Source organism: Ornithodoros turicata, chromosome 6, assembly GCF_037126465.1.
Source record: "Ornithodoros turicata isolate Travis chromosome 6, ASM3712646v1, whole genome shotgun sequence".
NCBI classification, from domain to species: domain Eukaryota; kingdom Metazoa; phylum Arthropoda; class Arachnida; order Ixodida; family Argasidae; genus Ornithodoros; species Ornithodoros turicata.
Genome location: NC_088206.1, coordinates 1800121 through 1822326, shown reverse-complemented (window position 1 = coordinate 1822326; position 22206 = coordinate 1800121). Strand labels below are relative to the sequence as shown.

The window sequence follows — 22206 nt, the reverse complement described above, 5'->3', positions numbered from 1 at the left end:
CGTCCGAAGCGACGAAGCGAGCATATATTGTCTTCCGTTTTATAAAACGGATTGATACAAGACAAAATCCAGGATACATGACATACAATAGAGGAGAGGCCATCTCACATGGGTGTTTTTTTTTTTCCTTTGTGTGTGTGTGTGTGTGTGTGTGTGCGTGCGCGCGTCTGTGTGAGCTGTTCCAAAGGCTATGCTGCGAAGACCCGCAGCTTGTCTTCGTTGCTTTACCACCAAGCATAGGAGATAGAAGACAAATATAGATATAGATTGAATCATTAGAATAAATAGCTGCCACATGCAGCGACACAAATATCCTCGCTACTGACGTACAGGATGCGGAGGACACTGATACTCAGGAGATCGAAAGCAACACTTTTGGTCGAGACGCCATGATACATGTGGTGGTGCACGCATTGAAATGCATGAAAAATTATCGAGGGGAATAAGGTTGCCCTCTGCGCATTGTAGTTAGTGAGATACAGATATGCATTCCGTTCCAGTCGTGACGTCGGAGAAAAGTGCTCCTATTGGCTACTCGTAAGCACGTGATTTCCCCCACGGCCGCCGTGAGGCTCATTGCCAGCGGTGCTGATGTCAGGGCCACATGAGTTTCTATATTCGCGGTATCCATAGCGCCTTCGTCGTAAAACTTACACATCGATGCAAATGACCATTCACGACATCTATCCTGCGCAACTTGGATTACAAAGCCCCTTTTCATATCACGTTTAAAGAAAAAAAGAACACGCGGAAAAGGCACTAGCGGCGCTATACCGTCAAGGGTGCGTTTAGTCGAGGCTCTCGATCAGCTAGTTGTGGCTTCTGCCAGTTACAACAGCGTCTTACGTCGTGACCGACGAAAAGTTGAAAAGACTAGCTTGATGGTTCTTTCCTTTTTGCTTCATAGGTTAAAATGTGCTAAGAAACACACTCATTAGCGAGCAATTAAACACCGCTCGTGTTGCAAAGACAGCTTCGCCAGTCTTTCAGAGAGTTGAACTCGGCCATTTTTCCCAGTGTGTCACGAAGGAGGATCGAAGTACATTCGCTACGCAGGTGCAAGTTTCCAGCTGAAGACCAATAGACGTGGAGCACGTCACTTCCTTTTCGTTCCCTTTTTTATTATTATTTTACAGATGTGCGTTGGATCTCAAGAAATCGACGTGACAGCAAACTAAAGTAAGTTCGCATGCGGCTATACTGTCTGTTATATCAGTGTCCAGCTTAGACGGTCTGTCGAAGACAGGGTGAAAGGGATGACGATAGACAACTGGCTATGGACTCGTCCTTATACAATACATCCGCGAAAGCTAGTAAGGTAGTCGCGAAACAAGAAGCTGTATCCGTTGAAATACTAGATGCATATTATATTGCATCGCATTCTTTATCAGCTCGCGTGTCGTAGTGGTTAGGACAGACTTGTGCGTAACGCGTTACTAGTAATTGCGTTACTTGTAATCAATTACTTTTTGAGTAATTTTTCGAGTAATCAGTTACTTTACTGTCAAAGTAATTTTTCGAGTAATCAGTTACTTTACTGTCAAAGTAATTTTTCGAGTAATCAATTACTTTTCTGAGTAATCGATTCCTCAGTAATTGATTACTTTTCAGGCAGAGATTACCTTTCAGATGTTCTGCCCCACCTCAAGTCAAGCCCCTGGTGCCACCAGCCTTTGTTGGGCTGTACTAGTACTACTATAGCAAGCGGAGGTCATTGTAATAACGCTCTGGAATTTCAGAGTCTCTCTCCCTAATCTCTTCCTACACCAGTGTGATGGTACCTGAAGCTTTGGAGGTTTAGTGAGTCATTGGGAAGTTCCACGCAATGCTCTTCCACAATCGGGTCAACGTCTTCCCGGACGTACAGACCTCCTTGTCCTACGTGTTTTTGTTTGTCTTGTTATTTCAGCTGTTCCGCTGTTGAACCTCTTCTTTTTTTTTTTTTTTTCTGAGGCACACAAAGACGGTTATAATTTGCGTGAATGCAGAGTAACGACCGAAGTAACGCGTTACTTTTCTACTCGTTACTCAATTACATTTGAAGTCGAGTAATTGGTAATGGCAATCAATTACTTTTTCCACAGAAGTAACGGTAACGGTAATCAATTACTTTTTTCGAGTAACGGGCACAAGTCTGGGTTAGGATGATCGCCTTCCACGCCGAGTCAGGGAGGGCGCGTGTTCGAATCTCAGCACCGGCTGTACTGTCTGAAGGTTTCCCTGGGTTTTCTGGCAGACTTTTCAAACGAATATCGGCACAGTTCCCCCTGAAGTTAGACCAGGACGCATACTACCCCACCCCCCAAGTCCCCACTCCTTCCTACTGTCCTCTGTCCACGTCTCTACGCCGCTCATAGCCACAGTTGCTTCGCGGCGCGCTAACACGGAATCAAAAGGAAATGTGAATAACAAAAACGTGCGAACACCTTTAGAGTTTGAATGCCTTTTGTGTTAAACGGATGGTACTGGTACCGATGCGTACCGATGCGTACCTTGCGTAAAGTAAAACTTTTTTTTTTCTTTCTCTTCTTTTATTTTTTTTCCTGAAGAGTTAACTGCAGGAAACGAAATTAGGTAAGGTGACTGTTCACACCCTGTAAAGACCTGTCTTATCAGGCAGAATATCAGGCAGCACGCCAGAAATCCACGCATGAAGGAAGCCGTGGACCCCGCATTCTGAGACTGGGGGTGGGGGAGCGGGGGTGCTCCCATGCCCCCATCTTCCGAAGAATGTAGGCAATTCCCCATGTAAGGCTTCTGTTGTGATTTATCTTCAGAAAATCGATGAATTCCCCACATTCGATAAATTGATAGGATGCGTGCACCGGAAGCAGCATAATGCAAATCCCACCCGGTCGTGTGACAGCATACGCTTTTCCGCTTCGATACATCTGAGGTGCACAAATGCTGCAGTGAAACTTGTCCTAATCAGGAGCTCATGTTACGTTTGCAACTTTTCCAAACTATACGTGTGTGCTTTTTCTGTCTGTCTGTCTGTCCAAATCGGATTCAGCTAGCTCCAAAGCGCACAAGAATGTCCACGAGAGAGCCAACGGTTAGCCTGGATGCCCAGCACCCGCTGACGTCTTCACCTCCCTTGCGCCAGACCTATACGGATGTTGTCAAGAGGGCCGCTGCGGTTCCACAAATTGGTGCACAAACAAGCACACCGCTCCCTCCGCGCCTGAGGCAGTCGGAGCGACAAGTGAGCGGTGGTGCCGCTGGTCCCCCTGATTCTAGCCGTCCTCAAGGCCATCTTAGCGGCGTACCCTGACGCCGCTGGACTCCAGGAGGTCCAGGCCTTACTCGCTGCTGAAAAGTTTCTGACCACGAGTCACGGACCATCTGTATAAGCGGGCTACTATCCTCCAGTGGAATGCGCATGGTCTGCGTACGAAGCTACTGGATCTCAAGTTGTTTTTATTGAAGTACCGGCAAGTACAACTGTGGTTTCCTGGCAACAATCCGACACCTTATAGATGACTATAGCCAGTACGTATGCCAGCGACGGGCCTTTAAATGTCAACTTGAAATGCTGGATCAGAGGCCATTCAACATCTGCAAAGTTCTCAGCCCATGGAGTAACCCTGCACATCAGGGCCGTGCCCTTCGCGCTTTTTTTTTTTTTTTCGCTTCTGAGGGCCACCGGCCTCCTTCACGAACTGTAGGGATTTCCTTCCCTCGTCATCCTTTCATGTGAACCTTTTTGGAATGGGGTAGGGTCCTGCACTCAACGCAGGGAAACATCCCACACCATCATCATCATCATCCATTCATCTATGTTGTTGTTGTTTCGCAGTCTACTCTTGTCGTTTCTTGCTGTATTCTTTGTGGTTTTCTTCTTGAATCGGGGTTTCACCATTTCTCATTGAGTATCGCTGCTAACCTGGTATCAAAGAAAGGAAATAAAGGGCCCAAAGGAAAGCTTCACCGTTCTACTCCATCCCATTATATGCCAAGGTTGCGGCCATCTTTCTCCTGTTCCGAAATTGACGAGAGATGCGGCTGTACGTATATCCATAAAATGATTTTGCCTTCACAGTACCGAACTACAAGCAGTACTGGGTAGTAACTCAATTACAAGTAGCTTGGAACTGTAGCGAGTTAAATTTTTCAGTAACTCTTAAGGTAACGAGTACGTTGCTTTTCTGGAAAAGTAACTTTTGACCCATCTGTAAATCATATGAGCCCACTGGCGCTGGGGTAGTGTCCCGCAGCATAATCGGGGAACATCCAACGCATCCAAACATCCATAATTTAATTGTTGTTGTAACCACTTTTGGTGTGCAGGCAAAGGTAACTACAAATAAGTTACACATGTAGTGTCATATTCGCCCGCGCATCACATTCCAGACGTTTTTTAGAACGTTACAGCGAGAAACTCTGGACACGGGCTGAACTAATCTTCCCTGAACATAACAGCAGGAGTAGGCAAGCTCTTCCTTCCCAAGTTGGGTGAGCAGGATAACCACTCTTCGCTTGGCACATAGAAACACAAGTACTGCTTAAGTGTAAAGGACACATGATCGTACACAGCGGTTGGACTGTACAAGTGCTGAGGTTTACTGTGCTTTCATTTCTAAATAGCAACAACGACGAATATATGATGACGATGATTGGATGACTTGGATAACTGTGGATGTTATTAGTTAAGTAAAAAGTAACCTACTATTTTCACAAGCTGGCTGTGGCGGTGACGTCTAAGTAACTTTCTCACACACACACACAGGACGGTGCTGTCCTCTGTTCTGCAGAATCCCGGAAGTCATGAGGAAAGCAACGCATCTTGTCGCGGTACGAGTTCTTGCTGTTGTCGTGGCAGCCGGGCTGGCAACGAGCGACAGGGATGTCACCCCAGACGGGCCGCATACCCATGATGCCTTTCGCTTCTCAAGGTATGACCACAAAGCTAAGTTTTGCTTGTACTTTGGTTTTTATATTCGTGTTTTCTTAGATTTCAAGGAAGGATATTGCAAGACGAAGTTGGAGAGCAAGACTACGACTTCGACTTAGATTGGCCTCGTACCCATGAAGCTTTGCGCGTCAACGATTTCTTGAGGTACGAAACGCCTCTGAACCACGACCTGCTAGATTACAGCGACCATGCCATAGGGACCCCTTTCCAGCGCCGCACTGGAGGCTAGCGGTGGCGCTACTCATCGGTTCGGTTATTGCTTCTTCAATTTCTACAATACTTTGTACTTCAGCTTACCTTGCTGTTTTTGTACGGGCGGTGGATGTCCCACGGTAGATGCTTATTTCTAACGGTGATCATCATCATCATTCTACGCGTTTTCACAGGAGCTGGTGCTGTCGTCTGCTACGGTGGTCGTATGTCCGCTGCTGCGTGTTTAAAATTCAAATTTCCATTGTCCAATCTGATGCAGATCTCGCGGGCCGATGTGTAGCGCTCCTAGCGGATGGTGCGGACGGGCTCCTCATAGGGGTTGCCGGTTATGACATGGTCGTTATAATCTAGTAGGTCGTGGTCTGAACACATAGAGTGAATAAGTTGCGTCTGTGTCGTTTCTATCTGCTCTTCTTACATCCTTGATGGAAGCAAGACTCGTTAAAAGCGGACCGCAAAAAATACGGGTTCAGGAATGCTGCTTAGATAGGCGCCACTCACTGCAAGAACTTTCGCGATCACCACACCAGAACTCCTCGGCTCCTCACATATGTATATACTATATTTTTTTTTCTTCTAGGATTCGCACGGTTCGCGTGAGTCGGACTGCGGCAGGTGGGGTGGGGGTGGGGCTCAAGCCCTCTCCACCCCCAACCCCGCGTGGCTACGCCACTGATTCTAGTTAATCTTCTCGCTTGAGGAAATGTATTCAACGTCATCACTAGTACGCTACTTAGAATCCATTACGATGAGAAATGCGCAGGCTGCTATGTACATATGATTGCATGAGTGTGACTATGTACATATGATGGGGGTTCTATATCCATTTATGGAGGCGCACCAGCGATACTAACGTATGCATCTTGAATGTGAATGGAAGGGTGATCGCGCCACCGGAAACCCTCCCCTCCTTGTGTGAAGAAGTCTTGCTGCAGGATGGTGGTGACGCCAATTAATCTTTCTCGTAGGTTTGCAAGATCAGGTAGGGTACTGCTAGGGTACGCTAATGGAGAACCAGCCCTGGTCGGCGCATTGTTCGCACGCAACGAAGGGATGTGGGACTGCGCTGTCGCCAAAGGGAGGTTAGTCCTGCTTTTGCTCCATATTCATCTAACATAGTAGCACAAAATACGATATGTAGTGTCTGAAAACTTGGCAGGCTTGCTTGCATTCTGCTGCCATGTTCTACAGTATACCTTTCCACGGCAAGCCCACTGTTATCGTCTCTTGCCCGTTCTCTTTTCGTCCTACAAGTTTCTCATTCACTCGCTTCTTCCGAGTCTGGACGCCCCCAGACTCAGGGAAATTACCAACGACTAGCTCACAACAGCTTGTTTGCATTTTGTTCCTATAGTGGTTTCTATAGCTTGTTTGCATTTTCCCTCTGGCTCCTCCATGTCTATGGTCTCTAGTTTGTGATATATTTTGTGTAGAATGAAATAAATTAAATGAAATGAAATAGTCTACCACATTTTAGTCGGCAGGCGGCCAGCAAGAAACGGCGTAGGAATTACAGGTCACCTTGTAAGGTTTTAGTGAGGGCGGGTCATATACGATGAGCCTCGTGAAAACGAAGCTCCGAAATGACTGAGGAACTATAATTGACGCTGGCATTGTTCCCTAATTTCATTTCTGTTTTTCTCTGAGCAGAGAGCCCGTGGCAGCACTGCTGAAATTTCTCCCACCCGGAAGCGTTGCGTACGCAAGGAAAACGACGTTCTTGCCCATTTTCGTTGCATGCTACAACCTCCAAGGAGTTAATCACAGAGCAAGGTCACCCAGTAGGTGGCGCATTTATCCAGGTAAAAAACTAAAGGTTTTTCCACTTGTGCATGCACGATTCGACACACGTGCAGGTCCCTACAAAAGTTTACGGAACCACGCGAGCGGTTTGTATTTCCTCCTCAGTGCGACACCCTATACCGGCGAGCGGGAACGGGCTCGTTTACTCGTTCAGAGGGCTGAGCGAGTGCGATATAAGCGACACAGCGCGGTAGTTTCGGCATCGCTTGAATGTACTGGAAACGTGGTTTGAATTGGTGTCGCTGCCGGCGCATTCCTCCCAGAGCAGTTGAGAGTTTGGCCATTAGGAGGAACCTAACTTGAACTGCGTCATGCGGCGTCACGGCTGAACGACCTCCGTCGATGCACTGTATTGTTCTCCATTCCTCAACCGGTCGCCGACGCCATGTTGATACAAAGCGTTATTCACAATGAAAGGGTGAAGACACGTGCGTATCGCGCCCTTCGAGAACCCTTCGTCCTTGAATCCTTGCAGTCTCGTAACAAAGCCCCCCTTACCACAGGCCTGCCACAGGCTCCTGTGGGTCATAAGCCGTCGATTGTACATAGTAGATTACATTGAGCGCGACAAAAGCACCCGTCGACTAGCCGGTGGACTGCATCAAAATGGCGCCTATCTGTTGGCTGATAGGCGGATTTCGCTTCGATTCAGACTTTTTGGGCGGTACAACGGCGACTCTGACGTCAAAACAGGCTCCTCCCATGAAGCGGCAAAAGATCACAAGATGGCTAAACTCTGACTCCTCCACCCTATGAACGACTGAACAAGCCCGCGCGCTTCCGCTCGCCGCTAGGGTGTCGCACAGAGAGGAAAATACACCGCTCGCGTGTTCCGTAAACTTTTCTCGGAACCTGTATATCGCGCCAACCATGTAACAGCGTGCCACTTGAGAGCAAAAAAGAAAGAAAGAAAAGAAAGTTATGAGCCTGATATCTAATTGCACCAGGTACAAAATGGTGTGGCGACGGGAACATTGCAGCAAACTACGACGATGTAGGCGACGACAAGGATGTGGACAAATGTTGTCGAGCCCACGACCATTCAGGGGAGACCATTCCACCAAGAGGAACTCTGCACGGTATCATCAACTACCGCCACTATACCATGTTAGTATTGCATTGTCACGCTGACAACCAGCGACGAGGGGAGCCAAATATTAGTTCACTGAGCAAATTTGTGTTTCATAAGGAATGTACATACTTATAAGGAGGGCATTAACCGACGAGATGCTTACCAGCAGTCCGCACGTCACCAGAAGAAAGAACTGAATGAAAGCAGAACCGTCTTTCAGGTGTCAGCCCTTCTTATGTGCATTATCTTCGAGCGATCAATCTGAAAGTGACAAACGCATTTTTCGTTGATAAAACAGCGTAGACGCGGAAAAGCTGGTGGACAAATTCCATGATGGAAGGTACACATTTCATCTTGTTAGTGTGTCACCTTCGAACAACGGGAAGCGTACAGAGCGAAGGACAGATAGGTGAGACGACAACACAAGCGCTTTAGCTTCCAACCTTGAAAACACTACGTGTATCGAACCAGTCAGCGGCCACCTTGTGGGCTGACAATCAAGATTGTGTATTTCAGGTGCCCACCAGGTGGCTGCTGACTGGTTGGGTACACGTGGTGTTCTCAAGTAACTAAGGTGTAAGGTGTTACTAAAGTGTAAGTAAGTAAGGTGTTCTTGGTGGTATTCCACGCCGACACTTGGAAGTGACCCGGTTACGAATCCGAGTGCTGACTGGGCTGTCTGGGTGTTTCCGTTGGGTTTCCCTCAGACGCTCTAGGAGAAATGTCGGCATAATTTCCTGTGAAGTCGGCCCAAGGACGCGCAATCCTTCACGTGCTATAGTGGTGACATTGCCAGCCTGAGAGTGGCAGACTGCGGCGGGCAGTTCCACCACCACCACCACCCTCCTTGTTCGAAATAGCGGTTGTGTTGTCGTGCTCTTCCCGTTACCCGAACCCCGTGGCTGGCAAAGTCTCAGCCTGGGCGAGAGAGATGTTATCCCCGAGCTCACATTTTTCCCATTCTCCCATCATTAAATCTTTTTCTTTCGATTTTGTATTCACCGTCTACATTTAAAAATAGGAAACGTACGTTTTCCGCTTTTCCTGAGCGTCTCCGTTGTCCTTCGGCACATGCAAACACAATAGCACTATATAAGTCGACGTCATTAATCGGGGCAGTTGTTGTTCATAGTCGTCCCCGTGCGTGAACGGCAAATCATTACAATCTGAACAAATCTCTTCAGGTCTACGTGCGAGGCAGACATGTTATTTTTCGGTTGTCTGAAGGAAACCAAGAGCGTCATAGCGGAAGAAGTGGGTTTTCTTTACTTCGATATCCTGTCGCCTAGCTGCTATGGGTTCGATCATCCTCACGAATGCAAGGACGGAACGTAAGTGTCATTCCTTGTGACGTACAGTTTGATAAATGTGGTCTTGGTTGAAAGTAAGATGTCCGTTCGTGACGTTCTCCGAATAAATAACTGCAAAATGACGAAATGAACCAAGAAGAACAATAAGGCGAAATCAAGTGTTTTTAGTTTTTTTCTTCTTCTTCTTCTTCTTCTTTGCTCGTCATTTTTATTGCTCCCTACATGATCCCTACATGCGAGTATTGGAGTGACCGGGCCTTTTTAACCGAGAAACACCGAAAAACATAGGCCGGTAATTTTTATCGTCACTCGGCGTTAACCGAAAAACGCCGAATACAAATGAATGTCGGAGGAAAAATTAGGAGAATTAATGGCTGCCCGCAATGCCTGCATCCATTACAATATGCTTACATGAGCTCTGCGTTCACGATTGAGGTACCACACCACTTCACCACTCCAGTCCTTTTAACGTGGCAATCGCGCCACTCCAGCGCCCTCACTCTGGCACGTGTGTGGTCCGCGGCACGCGAGCCGCTAATCTAATATGACACTGCCATACTGATAACCTCCGTTGCTCGAGATAACTCCGTGGCGGCCTTGATACAACATGCTGTGAATCCCAACAAGCAATAAAGTGCCCCTTGAGTGAAGTCTTACAGGTGCTAATTTTGTATTGGTTTTCGGCTTTAAGGTTGTTCTGAGATGCACAGTCTTGAAATTACGTTGCGATTTACGTTCACCGACACCTGCAGGGCAAACCATGCGCACGCCAGAAAAATCGCCGAAAAACGGCGATTTCAGCAAAATAAATATAAAGACGCCGAATCCGCCATCAATTAAAAACCGAAAGCGCGGAACCCTAACTAATCTAATCTTCAATTGTAAGAAAAAAAAAGAAAAGAAAAAAGTAGGTTAGAAATAGCGCTACAGGTTTACGCGCTACAAAATACAAAATAGCGCTACAGATCTACTGAGGAAATTGTTCGCCTCCAACGGAACAACAGCACCTTGTGCGAAATAACAACGGCGCTAGATTGCAGGCTTGGTCCTCCGTCGAGGGGGTTCATTGGTGAACAACTGAAGAGAGAGAGAGAGAGAAAACAAAAGCCAGTTTACCAGTATTCAAATATCAGAGCCTCGCAACTTTCAGACTTTCACACTGACTGTAATGCCATATTTACAGGACGCCCGTGGAAGAATGCACAGAGTTCATTGTGAGAGAGGACAAACCCAAAGTATGGCAGAAGTTCAACAACCCTACTTTCACACCAGAAGAGGAAGAAGAAATAGACGAAGCCACGCATGGAGCCCAACAACCTCAACACAAAAGCATGGAAGAAGAAGAGTTAGTGGAACATTTTCAAGACACGGAAGACGAGGACGACGAGTGATTCTCGGACACTTCTGGAAATAAACGGCATAATCCCTGTGTCGTCTCGCTGTTGTCGGCTCACGTATGTGTGAAATGCCAGCCAATTGGGCTGACTTCAGGGGAAAGTATGCCGCAATTAGTCTGAAGACACAAGCAGCATAGGGTGGTAATTTGTAACTAGTTAATTTTTGCAGCAACTAGTTACTGTTTTACAAAAGTAATTTGTACCTGTAACTATAGTTGGCTAAAGTAACCGTAAAATGTAATTGTAACTAAGTTACTCAGGCATGGCAATGTTTCCTGCGCGTCAGTCACCTAGCGTCATTTTGTCAAGGCTTCAAGTGCTCTGCCGTTTTTCCCATCCAGGGATTCCACAAAGTGCCATCTTATACACATTCAGATGACCTAGAGTAGACTAACTCCCAACGTACTGTTAAGACCCGTAGAAAAATATGTGTTTGTAAACTATGTTAGGACAGTACAAGTACTATGCGCCTTTTTTCATAGAAGGTGTTGAGTCAGAGAAAGGACTGCAACGGAAAGTTCTTTATTGCCGGCTGGGTGCCAACTGAACTCGATCAGGGTGGCCGTGTAGAATGGTCAAAGGCTGGCGCGTAACACGAGGGGCGTGCAAAAACTCGATGTGCCTGCGCACGGCGCACGCCATCTGTGTCGTCTGCTACGCGACCTCTACAAAGGTAACTGTAAAGTAACTGAGCTACCTTAGCGTTATACCTCTAGCTGCAACTATAGTTCAGAAAGAGTAACTGTAATTCAGTTACTGTTTTCGCAGACTAACTGTAACTGTAACTTAATTCCTCTTTTGGACTAACTTGCCCATGACTGAGGGCTTCCTTCTACTTCTATTATTTTTTAATGCTCGAAGTTTGACAGGCTTTCTTGATAAGCTTGCCATGGCGTGCTTATCAGAAAAAGCTTGTTAAACTTGTCAACCATAGAACACGTGATTGCCCTATGATGCGGAACCGGGAACTCCTACTTATGCCACGCTGTGACTGGTGCAGCCCTGGACTGACGGCTGCTGTCCGCGTGACATATCATGAGGCTCCTGACGCGCTTGAGTACGCTTTATGCTGAAACGCCCCGCGCGGTTCCAGCTTATCTGTGTCCTTTGCGCCGTATAGCTCCAGGTGAACTAAACATAAACACACTTATCTGCCTTCCTCTTCTACATGAATCCACTAACCGATGCTCGAATCGCTCTCGCTGCTCGCCTCGACATGCGTGGAGGAGGCATTGCAATTTCGGAATATGATAAGGACGCGTTGTTTCAATAAGGGGACCAAGCATGCAAAATTTCAGAAGAAATAGCATTAATTGCTGCCCACCTCAGGGTTCTTTATAAGTATGGTCACATCCAGAAACCCATCTATGCAACATATACCTCTCTTTTAGGCATCGGCCAACAATCTACTTGGCTATTTTTTATTTGTTTCTGTCCGAAAAGTGCTTAGGTATCAAACAAACGAATTTTGAAGGTCGGCGCTACTTCCGCAGCTGCAGAGTTTCCGGCGCAAAGACATCATGATGACGTCACTCACAAACAGGAGGAGTGAGAGGGCGGCGCTCAGAGGAGAAAGGGGCCGTCGAGAGAAAGGGGCCATCCCTTTCTCAAGCCCGTGCTCTGATGAGTGGTGTAGGGGATGGCGTTTTCGCCTTTTTCGAGAGAGAGAATTACGGCATACTCTCAACATCCGGCGTCTGCTCTTCTCAAGTATTCCATCGAATTACAGTCAAACTATTTCGCGTGGGATTTTCGACACCGTGGTCAGTGGTCCTCGATGAATAAAATGGCGCCATAATTTCGAAATCGATTGGAAAGGATGCGACTGTCCCTTTAACGGGCGCTAGAAGGACGGCGTGTCTCAGCAACTTTTGCCATGATGAAGATAACCTTTACGATACCACTAACTTGCTGGAAATTCCTTCATTAAAATAAATTAATTTGTTAAGAAATTAACCAGAATGAGTAATTAAAGCATTGAATGATTTTATGCAACACGTGTACTAAACATTGTGTTCAAAGCCAGCGTGAGGCCTGCAATACCAAGAAAAAGCAAGATGACGAAATTAACTGCGTTCCACGCATACTAACCCCCCTGTCCCCCACTCCTTCCTGCTGTCCTCCCTCCACCTGTCCGCATCTGTACGCCGTCATAGCCACAGTTGCTTCGCGGCGCTAACACGGAATAAAAAATTAACTGCGTTGCAGCGAAGAGATGGCTCTAGACGACTGTACGGTACAAGGAACCCACATTTCAAATAACACAATCGGATTTTATTCAACTTTTATGTTTGGCGTCCATAACGTACACCAAGGATCATTTTCGCTGCTCGGTCATTGGTGCGCATCCTGATGGCCGCGTGGCGATGGCGAAGGTTGGATTCCACACCTTTTGCCACGTCTGCGGCTTGCTCTTGTCAATTCCGTACGTCTTGCACACGCTTTGGTGGCTCCTAAGGAAATCAGGCGTGGACGACAGGAAAGAGAAATACCTCCATTAACTTGCACTGTTAGAAATGAACTTCACCGCATAGCACGTTCCTAGCCAACCACCATCTCGAATGATATCGTTATCTGCCCTGATTTGATGAAAACGGGAGGCGTACGCCTTTTTTGTGACAATTATGAACGACATAAGTGTCACAAAGAAAAAAGGCGTACGCCTCTCGTTTTCAACAAATCATGGCAGATAACGGTATCATTCAAGATGATGATTGGCTAGGAGCGTGCTATGTGGTGAAGTTCATTTTTATGTACCTTCAGCAGTACCACCACGATCCATCATTTTTAAGAGTGATGGACGTTTATGCTCGTGAACGAATAAACGCGTACACTGGGCCAATTGTTTCGACCGTTTTGCCGCTGGTGCTGCTTACGTGAAATATTCCTGGCACTCAGTTGTGTGATTCTTCAGGAAACACAAGGGTGAGAGCATGTCGAAATATATATGACCGATTTCCATGGCTGCCGGGGAGCCTTCCTTCTTCAGACAGGCGTAGAACTTCCAGTCGTCATTGCAGGTGGTTCTGTAGGGTAAAATTCCAGAAGTAAGTGCTTCTATGGCACACGTGGTTGCTAATGGGGGAAAAGACAACTGAGTTGCGCTGGTAATGACATCCCAAATACACGATACCGGTGCTGAATGTTAATAATAATATAATTTCGAGTTCTTTGTAGCGAGACAACTATATTATGGTCATCAGGGGCGCCACAGTATAATCAGTAGATTAAATATTAGATATCATTAGATATAGGTAGTCGATATATTAGTAGTATTAGATATAGTCAGTATAGACCTAAAGTAGTTCGGTAGACGCACTGAGATCAGTATTGCACTGAGCAACTCAACCAAGTTCATGTCGCCATCAGAAGGGTTCGAACCACAACAGGGAAACTAGAGTATTTAGATTATTAGTGGGAGAGGAGAAAAGAAAAATAGAAGTGAAGGATGAACAACAACTCTATTTTTAAGATGAGGAATGGAGAGTTTCATCGCCAGGGGGCGATACTCTACCCTGGTGGTGATGTGGGGAATGAAATAATGAGCCCCTTCACAATATGGATCCAAGTCCTATTGTGTCCAAAGTGAAGGGTGGAGTTTCCTGTAATATAATCCTTTTGCATATTTCACTGACCCTCAGACCCTGCTTGCATGTTTGGATTGATTTAATTCGGATTCCTTTTCAGCAAATCCTACGAAGGTCAGCGGAATAGTTGAAAGCGCTATCTTAATGTTTCCATCATAAGACCCCCGGGGACGATAAACGGCTATACCTCATTTCTGAAAGGGATTGTGACACTTCGAAAGATGTGTTTCATTGCATCATGCACACATTGTATTGCAGCCTAGAGCAATGAGGAAAAGATAATTATTTTTCTAAGTGTCGGGATATAAACCCTTGAACATACGTACTTGTAAAATACATTTAAATTCAATTGAATGCAATTGTATTTCCATCCAACAGTATCATCATAAACTGATCATTGGAGTAAAGGTTGCCAGATTTGCCTACTCTGCGCCAAATTGGCTACTTTCTGACTGTCATGGCGTACATGGCTATTTTCTAGCTTATTTTGTGAAAGCTTCTTGGCAGTTATATTTGAGTCTTCTATGTACCTATAACGGGACAGTTTTCATCTTTATGACACGATGGTCGGCCATCTCTCAACCGCTGCGATGTCCTTCGGGCTATTCTGTTTCTGCGCTGCGGTTTTAGAGATCGTGAAATTTATCCACTGACCATGCACTTCGGTGTCGCTCATGATTATAGTTGTGTCGCCATGTAAAGAAGCGACTAATAATTATACAAATTACCATAAGCTTTATCTTTGATTATGCAGTGGCGGCTAGACTGGTTATGACTTCCTCTGTTTCTGTCGTTTCTCTTTCACAAAATAAGATATCGTCCAAATTGCTAATTTATCATATCATCATATTTTATATTTAATTTATCATATCATCATGTTATATGCTGCCTACGGGACACTGGCGATACAACTGGCTAAGTACACGCTATACTGGCTACTTTTTGCTATTTTCTTGGCGCTGGCGACTTTTCATGATTTTCACCTGGCAACCACGGTCGGAGCCGTACGAGTTTCGGTAGTTGCGGCGCCGGTTTTCTACGCCGTGTCTATTTCCCTCACTGTAAAACTTGGAATGCACGTGCATTCCACATTCATCCGAAAATAACTTGAGATGAAGTGTTGGAATCCCTTTAACTTCCGATCTCCACGGTCCACGCACCGACCACAGTGGTAATCTTTGGTAATCTTTATGTAGTCTATGTTGCAAAAATGTACACAAAGCGGGACTGTGAGGGCAAGCCCTGTAGTTCAGTGCCAACACAGTCCAAGAATTAACAGCTAAAAGATACAGTTTAGTTGTGATTAAGATATTGTTAAATCGATATAAGATTTTTAAAAAGAAGTAAAACTAAAAGTACATGGGAAGTTACCCGACTCAGTTACTCAGTGGCGTCGCTCATGAGCACAGTTGTCTCGCGACATAAATTCACCAGATACTGAGTAATTTCCTCTCTTCAACGCACTTGAGGTGACGCACTGGGAGAATTACAGATAATTACCGTTTTAGAGCTCTTTCAGAGTTAACAACCCCGAAATAATGAGAACTAAAAAAAAACGCCAGTAGACACCACGGCCCGAACCCCAGGGATGGCATCCGTTGTATAAACAATAGTGAAAGAGATTGAAGTTGGTACTGACATGGGATAACCTCTGTAGTTTGTGAGTCCATGTTTTGTCTCCCTGGGGTTGATTGTCTCCGTGGCATAATCGTGCTGTCTGCAACATTTGTCCACCTCGATCAATTCGCCCAGTTCCTGTTCATGCAGAGCGATGTTGCCACTTCCGCACCACTTTGTACCTGCATTCAATACAATGAGCAACAGTTGAAGGGATTGTCCCATCCGTCCCGCTCGGTTCCGAAGCTATAATTCCGTTTTAGTCCTCGTTCATCGCCGACAATAAAACCGAAAACCCGACGCGAAAAAGTGTAGTAGTTTCTGTGCAGGTGTAATACATGGCAAGAGCAGACGACGTATGTTGAGAGTATCTCGGAATAGATGATTTTAAAAAGATGCACGTGGCACCCAGTGCGCGGCGCAAAGCAGCATGGGAACTTTGAGGGACACTGCTCCGTCGTCTGCTTCGGCCCGGCTGACGCTGCTGATGCGAACACCGTGAATGTTGTTGTTCTTTTTCTACCCCCGCCTCTGGCCGTCTTGTAATGCTCTGAAGCCCGGTTTCACTAACGCTAGTTATCTTTGAACAGACGTTGCGGTTTTTTTGTAGAGTTTTTGAGGTGAGGTGAGGTGAGGTTGGCAATACGAGTTTTTGAGGTGAGATGTGGGCAAGCTTTCGGTTGTCCCATCCTACAGTTGCCAATACGAGCTAAAACTTGTCAAACGTTAGTTAGCGACCTGGTAAATGTTTCAGTAACAATAACTATCTTTAGTGAAGCACATATAAGCCTTAAATTTCATTTAAGGGACCGCGGATCTCGGTTCAAGTGCTAATCGGCGTTGGTGAAACCGGCCCTAAGGCGCTCCAAATTCCCATGATCCCTTGCGTGCCACAGATGGCGCTTACTTTTGTGAAAAGGTCTATTCCCTCTCTGAAAATCGGGAAAAACGTCACTCAGACAAACCCTATCAGAGAGCGGCCCGAGGGCCTTTGGCGACCGGCAGGCGGGTAGAATGGCGTCCGCAGGCAGCGAAGAGTCTGTGATCGGCTAGTGTTACGTCACTTCTGGGTTAGCGTCGGACGCGTCCGTACAGGCGGGAGCATAACGCCGTGTTCCATGAGACATGATCACATCGGAACTCACACGGGTAAGCAAAAGTCGGCGTATCTACCGAACACTTTTCACTTAATATATTGTGGTGCGAACGCGAAGCAGACGAGCTCGGAGACAACCTCCTGCGTTACCGCTCCCATTCGTGTGCTTTGCTTACATCATCATACTTTACCATCACTGGGGCTAACTTTAGCTAAGGAGGGGTGCGAATCTTTAAAGTTCGTTTGTTTAATGTGGAAGAGAAACTTGGCCAAGTAGACGGTGAAGCGCTGCCCAACATTCCTCGGTCTCATACACGCGTTTCTGGATGCGGTAGTCCCTTTTAGCCTAGAAAAATTGCAGAAATTAGAGCAAAATATTCCACATTACTTCGACGATGTCTTGCACAACAAGTACACGTTTTGATGTCCGTCTGTACGCCACGTTTAAAAAAAACACAGGACATTTCTTCTCAGTTCACGGAGCAACAATATCATGCCACTGTGACAAGGGCAGGCTTGAATGACCATTGAAACCAATGGCCATTGTACTTCCGCGTAGCGCCATCCAGTGTGCGACGGGTCAACCTCGCAAAGAGCATTGGATCCAATTCTCTTTGAGAAGTTTACATGTCATATGCTTGGTGGCGCTACGCGCATGTTCAACGATTTCAATTGTTTCAATGATGATGGAAGTCTACCCATGTCACAGAGGTATTGCATAGAAGAAAATAAATAACGCCTACCGGGATAGATGAGCCACGTGTTTTCAGGATAAGAACGCCCTTTGACGTTGTTGCGGCGAAAATTGGTACAGGCCACCAGGGGTACGACAAGTTGCGTTTCCGTCGCTTCGGACACAGCATCTGGTGGTAACAGCTTCATGGCCTTATCAACCGACTCCCTAAACAATAATGTGTAGCGTTCAGTTGTGGTGCCGATATGGCCGACAGCATGTGTGCACTCTAAATATTGTAACGGTTCGGTATACCGCATGAAATGGGAAACGCGTTACGCCCAAGTGGTACACATGGGTTTCGATCTTCGATCAGCTTGTACAGACCCCAAGCCGAACGAGAGCCAGCCGGTACAACACGTCCGACAGCGAGCTGTACCTGCTAAATTCGCGTCTAATGTGTATCTCGTGTTTGTTTCCTGGTGCACGACAGTGTTGCCAAGGTGGATGGTTTCCCTCTGAATCTAGAGGGCTTAGTGCCGCAGCCTAGCAGAAAGAATTTCGATTTAGAGGCTATGGAAGGAAATCCGGGGATGTTCTCTCTTTTGTCTTGCAATGTTTACAGCAGAGGGCCTTGTAGTTATGTGTGAACAGTTAAACAAACATAGCATAGAACGAACAGGTGTTACAATGAAAGACATTGCAACACCACCTCACCATATCCAAGCTTTTTTTCAACCCAGCGCAACACGGTGGCGTAGGATTCCCATCTTAAACAGCTCGGGCTCTAATTCCAGACCAAAAGCAAAAATAAGGGCTCACTGGGCTGCTTGAACACATGCTGGGCTCTTTTGGTACCACTGACAATCGAGCCAAGCACTTTGCCAGTTGAAGGAAAGCTCATTGCGTACAATATCATGCACTGTATCACGATTGATCGCTGTCGGCTTATTTACATATTTTTTTCGCTCCAGTGGGCCTCCTCTGGTTGCAGAAAAGAAATATCCATTTCTCGCGCCTCTTCTTGGCAGCTGAGGCGCACAATGGGTGTTTTCATAAAGCTGTATTGAACGAAAGTACGAGCGTCGACCGATATCTGATTAAACTGTTGTCGTGGCAGCGTGATTTCTAATGAAAATATTCCATACACGGAAGTTTTTGTCCGAATTCTAGAGGTTTTTCTGGTTTCATACATGTAGGGACAACCGGACAAGACTTGGTAACACTGGCACGGACACGGAGCATTCTCTCCCTGTCCTCACGAGCATACTTCGTCAATGCTGACGCGCCAGATGCAGATGTCTCGTCTGTGATGCAGTATACTTGGCGAGATCGCGAGGAGCCAACGCACAGGTGCGTTCGGGAGGAGTCGACGTCCACGTGGGCGTCGCGGGTACCCTACCCCGGGTGATCCAGATCGTGCAGGTGGCCGTTGCTAAGAGCCCGTTGCCATGCGCTAACTCTCATACAACCGCCTTCCCAACTAACTTATACTACTTATGCGTCGAATGCATCTTTTTGAATAAATTTTCGCTCACCTGCCAAGTACGATATCACAGTCTGTCATGCTGTCGTCTGGGCCGGTTACCACACCAACGAGAACTGGTTGGCCCTTTGCTGTTCCTTTGAAGACATGTCCAGTACTCCCAAACCTATATAAATAATGGGGGGGGGGGGGGCATAGCCGGACAGTACAGCACTTAAAACCATCGTGATAATTGATAATTGCTGCCGTTACGTCGCAAGACAACAATGATCATCAGCGACGCCGCTGTGGTCATTCTGTGGATATAATTTTGCCCACCTGAGGTTTCTGTTACGCGCACCTGCCTCAGCACACGGCAGCAGTATTTAACGTCCGTCAAGGAAGACGGCGTGTCTGAGCAACTTGTGCCGTGAACATGAAATTGCAAATACTAACAGATATGTCAGCAAGACAAGTGCAGCCTCTGATCTGTTGGACCATCCTTGGTGGATTTGTTGGGAATGTGTCCGCCAATCTCGCGTCTGGTCGACTGATCCTGAGGTCAAGGACGCCAGCAACTTGATGGCTGGGTATACGGGTTGCCCAGGCACATTGTCATCCGCAGGAGACGTTAAATGTGGCGTGCAGTATGCTCAGATTTCGGTGCACATTACAGAACCCTCAGATGAACAAAAATAATTCACAGACCGTAGTTGTCTCACGACGTGGAGCTACAAATTACCGCTGCAACAGAGTAATAACTATCACCAAGCGGTTGCCCGATTATCGTTTAACGTGAGCTCGACCCTCAGCATCCCGGATTAACAATGCAAAACGTCCTTCACCAGATTAGAATCCGCTACTTTGGGACCAGCAAGCTGACACGTCACCAAGTGCCCCCATGGAAGCCAGCCTGGCTCCTTGGTGTGCAACGTAGAGAATAGAGTACAGTCTCTTTTCTCTTTTTTTCATTTAATCCAAGTACCTGGCAAAACTCTCCACGTCGGCCTTCTTATCCTCTTTCTTGTTGTCGGTTGTCGCAGTAGCCAGGATGAGAACCAAGTATAGATATGACATAAGGTCCATTGTCCTTATGAAAAAGATTTGTAACGACATATTAGTTCCTCTACGGGTGCACGTTCTTATTTTATTTTGAAGTGTTTGTTTTTTGCTACGGAATACATAAAACTCATCCGAGGTTCCGTGATCAACTTACCTACCCTTTATAATAAGGCCCATTTCACATTAACGTTTTTCTCGTTGCGTTTTTATGGCAGCCGAAATGGGCCCGTAGGAACCTGCTGTCATCTATTGCTTTCAGGTTCCATTTTCAAGCAAACGGACGACAACTACGGTAGTGTAAAACCGGCCTAACGGAGCACAATATTATGACCGCTGCTGACGACCAAGGAAAGCGTAATGACCTCGTCCAAAGGAAAACGCACTAGAGACATGGGTGACTTCGCAAGTTTTGATACTGATGTAAATATTGGCTCCTGTCGCATGACGGAGCACATGTCAGCTCCGTCGAACGTGTCTCGAATTTCAATTGCAGCCCACACGATATGGGAAACTCACCTTGTACGTAAAATACTGGAAACGGCAGAACGAAGAGCCCCCCGGAGATACTCGTTTCGTTTCAATAAGACGAACGTAGCCCCAAGTTTATGATCCCAACAGATGTTTGCCTTTGACGATCTCGTTTTCACAACGCTTGTCTGGCCAGAGAAATAACAGAAAGAAAGCACGGTGGATTTGCTGCCATGACGTAGGTCCTGATCGTCAGGACCGGCGAGAGAAATTACGGGCCCCAGGGATGGGCAATGCCCGCGGGCGCCCTCCTCACGTCTCGATAACATAGTCTACATGATTACGACGGGCCCTGGGTCCCGCGAGTCCCATGGCATCATCGTCGGCTGCCCTCCCTCTCGCCAGCTCTGCTGATAGTCCTCACCCTCATCGCGTTCACTTTTCCGCACTGTGTGAATATTATTTGAACAATATATCACCGTAATTTTCACCTGGTGGTGTTGGTGGCGCTGAAAGAGCTCGCAGTTCTCGGCCTCGCAGAGGTGGGCAACTTCACGAGTAAAGCTCTGAGGGCATGTGCGTCGTGGGTCGACTTCTAATAGAATTTTTTTTTTCACTTTTTCGACACTATACCAGTCTTGTAGTCAGTGGCAGCGAACGACAGCAGAAACAACCACGTCTCGCGCTATATGGATGACGTCAGCAAACCCTATGCATGGCGTTGGCCTTGCGGTTTTCATCTCGTGCTCACTTGCAACTCGTGAGCGATTCGTCGCTGACATAAACATCTGACTACCCCAGCGAATATAATCCGAGGAGAAGGGGCAGCGAGGGAAGTCGTATACCTGAGGAGTGAAACAGCTTGACGCTACATACAACGGCTTGTCGAGATGTCAGTTCAAATACGGTGGAAAGGCACTATCTACGAAAAAAAAAAGTCCGGGGGAAGATAAAGCTTTCTCACACGTCATGTGAGGAACTCAACTTGGTCAAGTTTCACTCTCATACAGAGGTTCTGGTTGGTTCTGATGGCCGGCAGTATTATCCAAATAAATAAATAAATAAAATACACGTTAAGCTGCAAAACTTGTAGGTTGACATCGACGTCAACTACCCTATAGAGCAGTTTTTTTTTCTTTCTTTTTTTGTTTTTTAGATTCCGTGTTAGCGCCGCGAATCAACTCTGGCTGTGAGCGGATTACAGACGTGGACGTAAGTGGCGAGAAGATGGTGAGCGTGTTAGTTTACACTTAACACGAAGAGGACGCGAATGGACAGAGACAAGATACGGACGGCGCATTCCGTGTCTTGTTCTCTGTTCCTACGCGTTTTCGTCATGCTAAGACGTGGACAGATAGAGAGACAGGACAGCACGAACTTTGGTGGCAACAGTATGATTTCGGCGAACTCCCTATACCGCAGAGTGGTAGACGTATACTGTGGTCCATGCGAGATAGATACGTACAAGTGGCGAGTTATGTTTTGAGTGAGCTTTATGATTGTCGGTTGATCCAACAGGTGTTGAGGT

At 46.6% G+C, this 22206-nt stretch overlaps 2 protein-coding genes across 3 annotated transcripts; one reads left to right on the top strand and one right to left on the bottom strand.

Moving 5' to 3' along the window:
- The first annotated feature begins 977 nt into the window (after positions 1-977).
- On the top strand, positions 978-10742 carry LOC135398796 (uncharacterized). Of its 2 annotated transcripts, none has more exons than XM_064630261.1 (8): positions 978-1179; positions 4755-4895; positions 4955-5059; positions 6097-6210; positions 6779-6930; positions 7879-8038; positions 9188-9334; positions 10497-10742. In XM_064630261.1, the coding sequence occupies exons 2-8, from the start codon at positions 4768-4770 to the stop codon at positions 10702-10704; spliced, it is 1014 nt and encodes a 337-aa protein (XP_064486331.1). In that variant the 5' UTR covers positions 978-1179; positions 4755-4767; the 3' UTR covers positions 10705-10742. The 2 variants fall into 2 exon arrangements, with proteins under 2 accessions (XP_064486331.1, XP_064486330.1); XM_064630260.1 differs by having other exon boundaries at positions 4730-4895.
- A 2227-nt stretch (positions 10743-12969) lies between these two features.
- LOC135397552 (uncharacterized) lies at positions 12970-21022 on the bottom strand. Its single transcript, XM_064629145.1, has 7 exons — positions 20727-21022; positions 20134-20238; positions 19222-19335; positions 17754-17911; positions 15937-16096; positions 13587-13736; positions 12970-13163 (listed from the first exon to the last, which is right to left on the bottom strand). Exons 1-7 carry the CDS (start codon positions 21005-21007, stop codon positions 13028-13030), a joined length of 1104 nt encoding a protein of 367 aa, XP_064485215.1. The 5' UTR covers positions 21008-21022; the 3' UTR covers positions 12970-13027.
- Positions 21023-22206: the final 1184 nt, after the last annotated feature.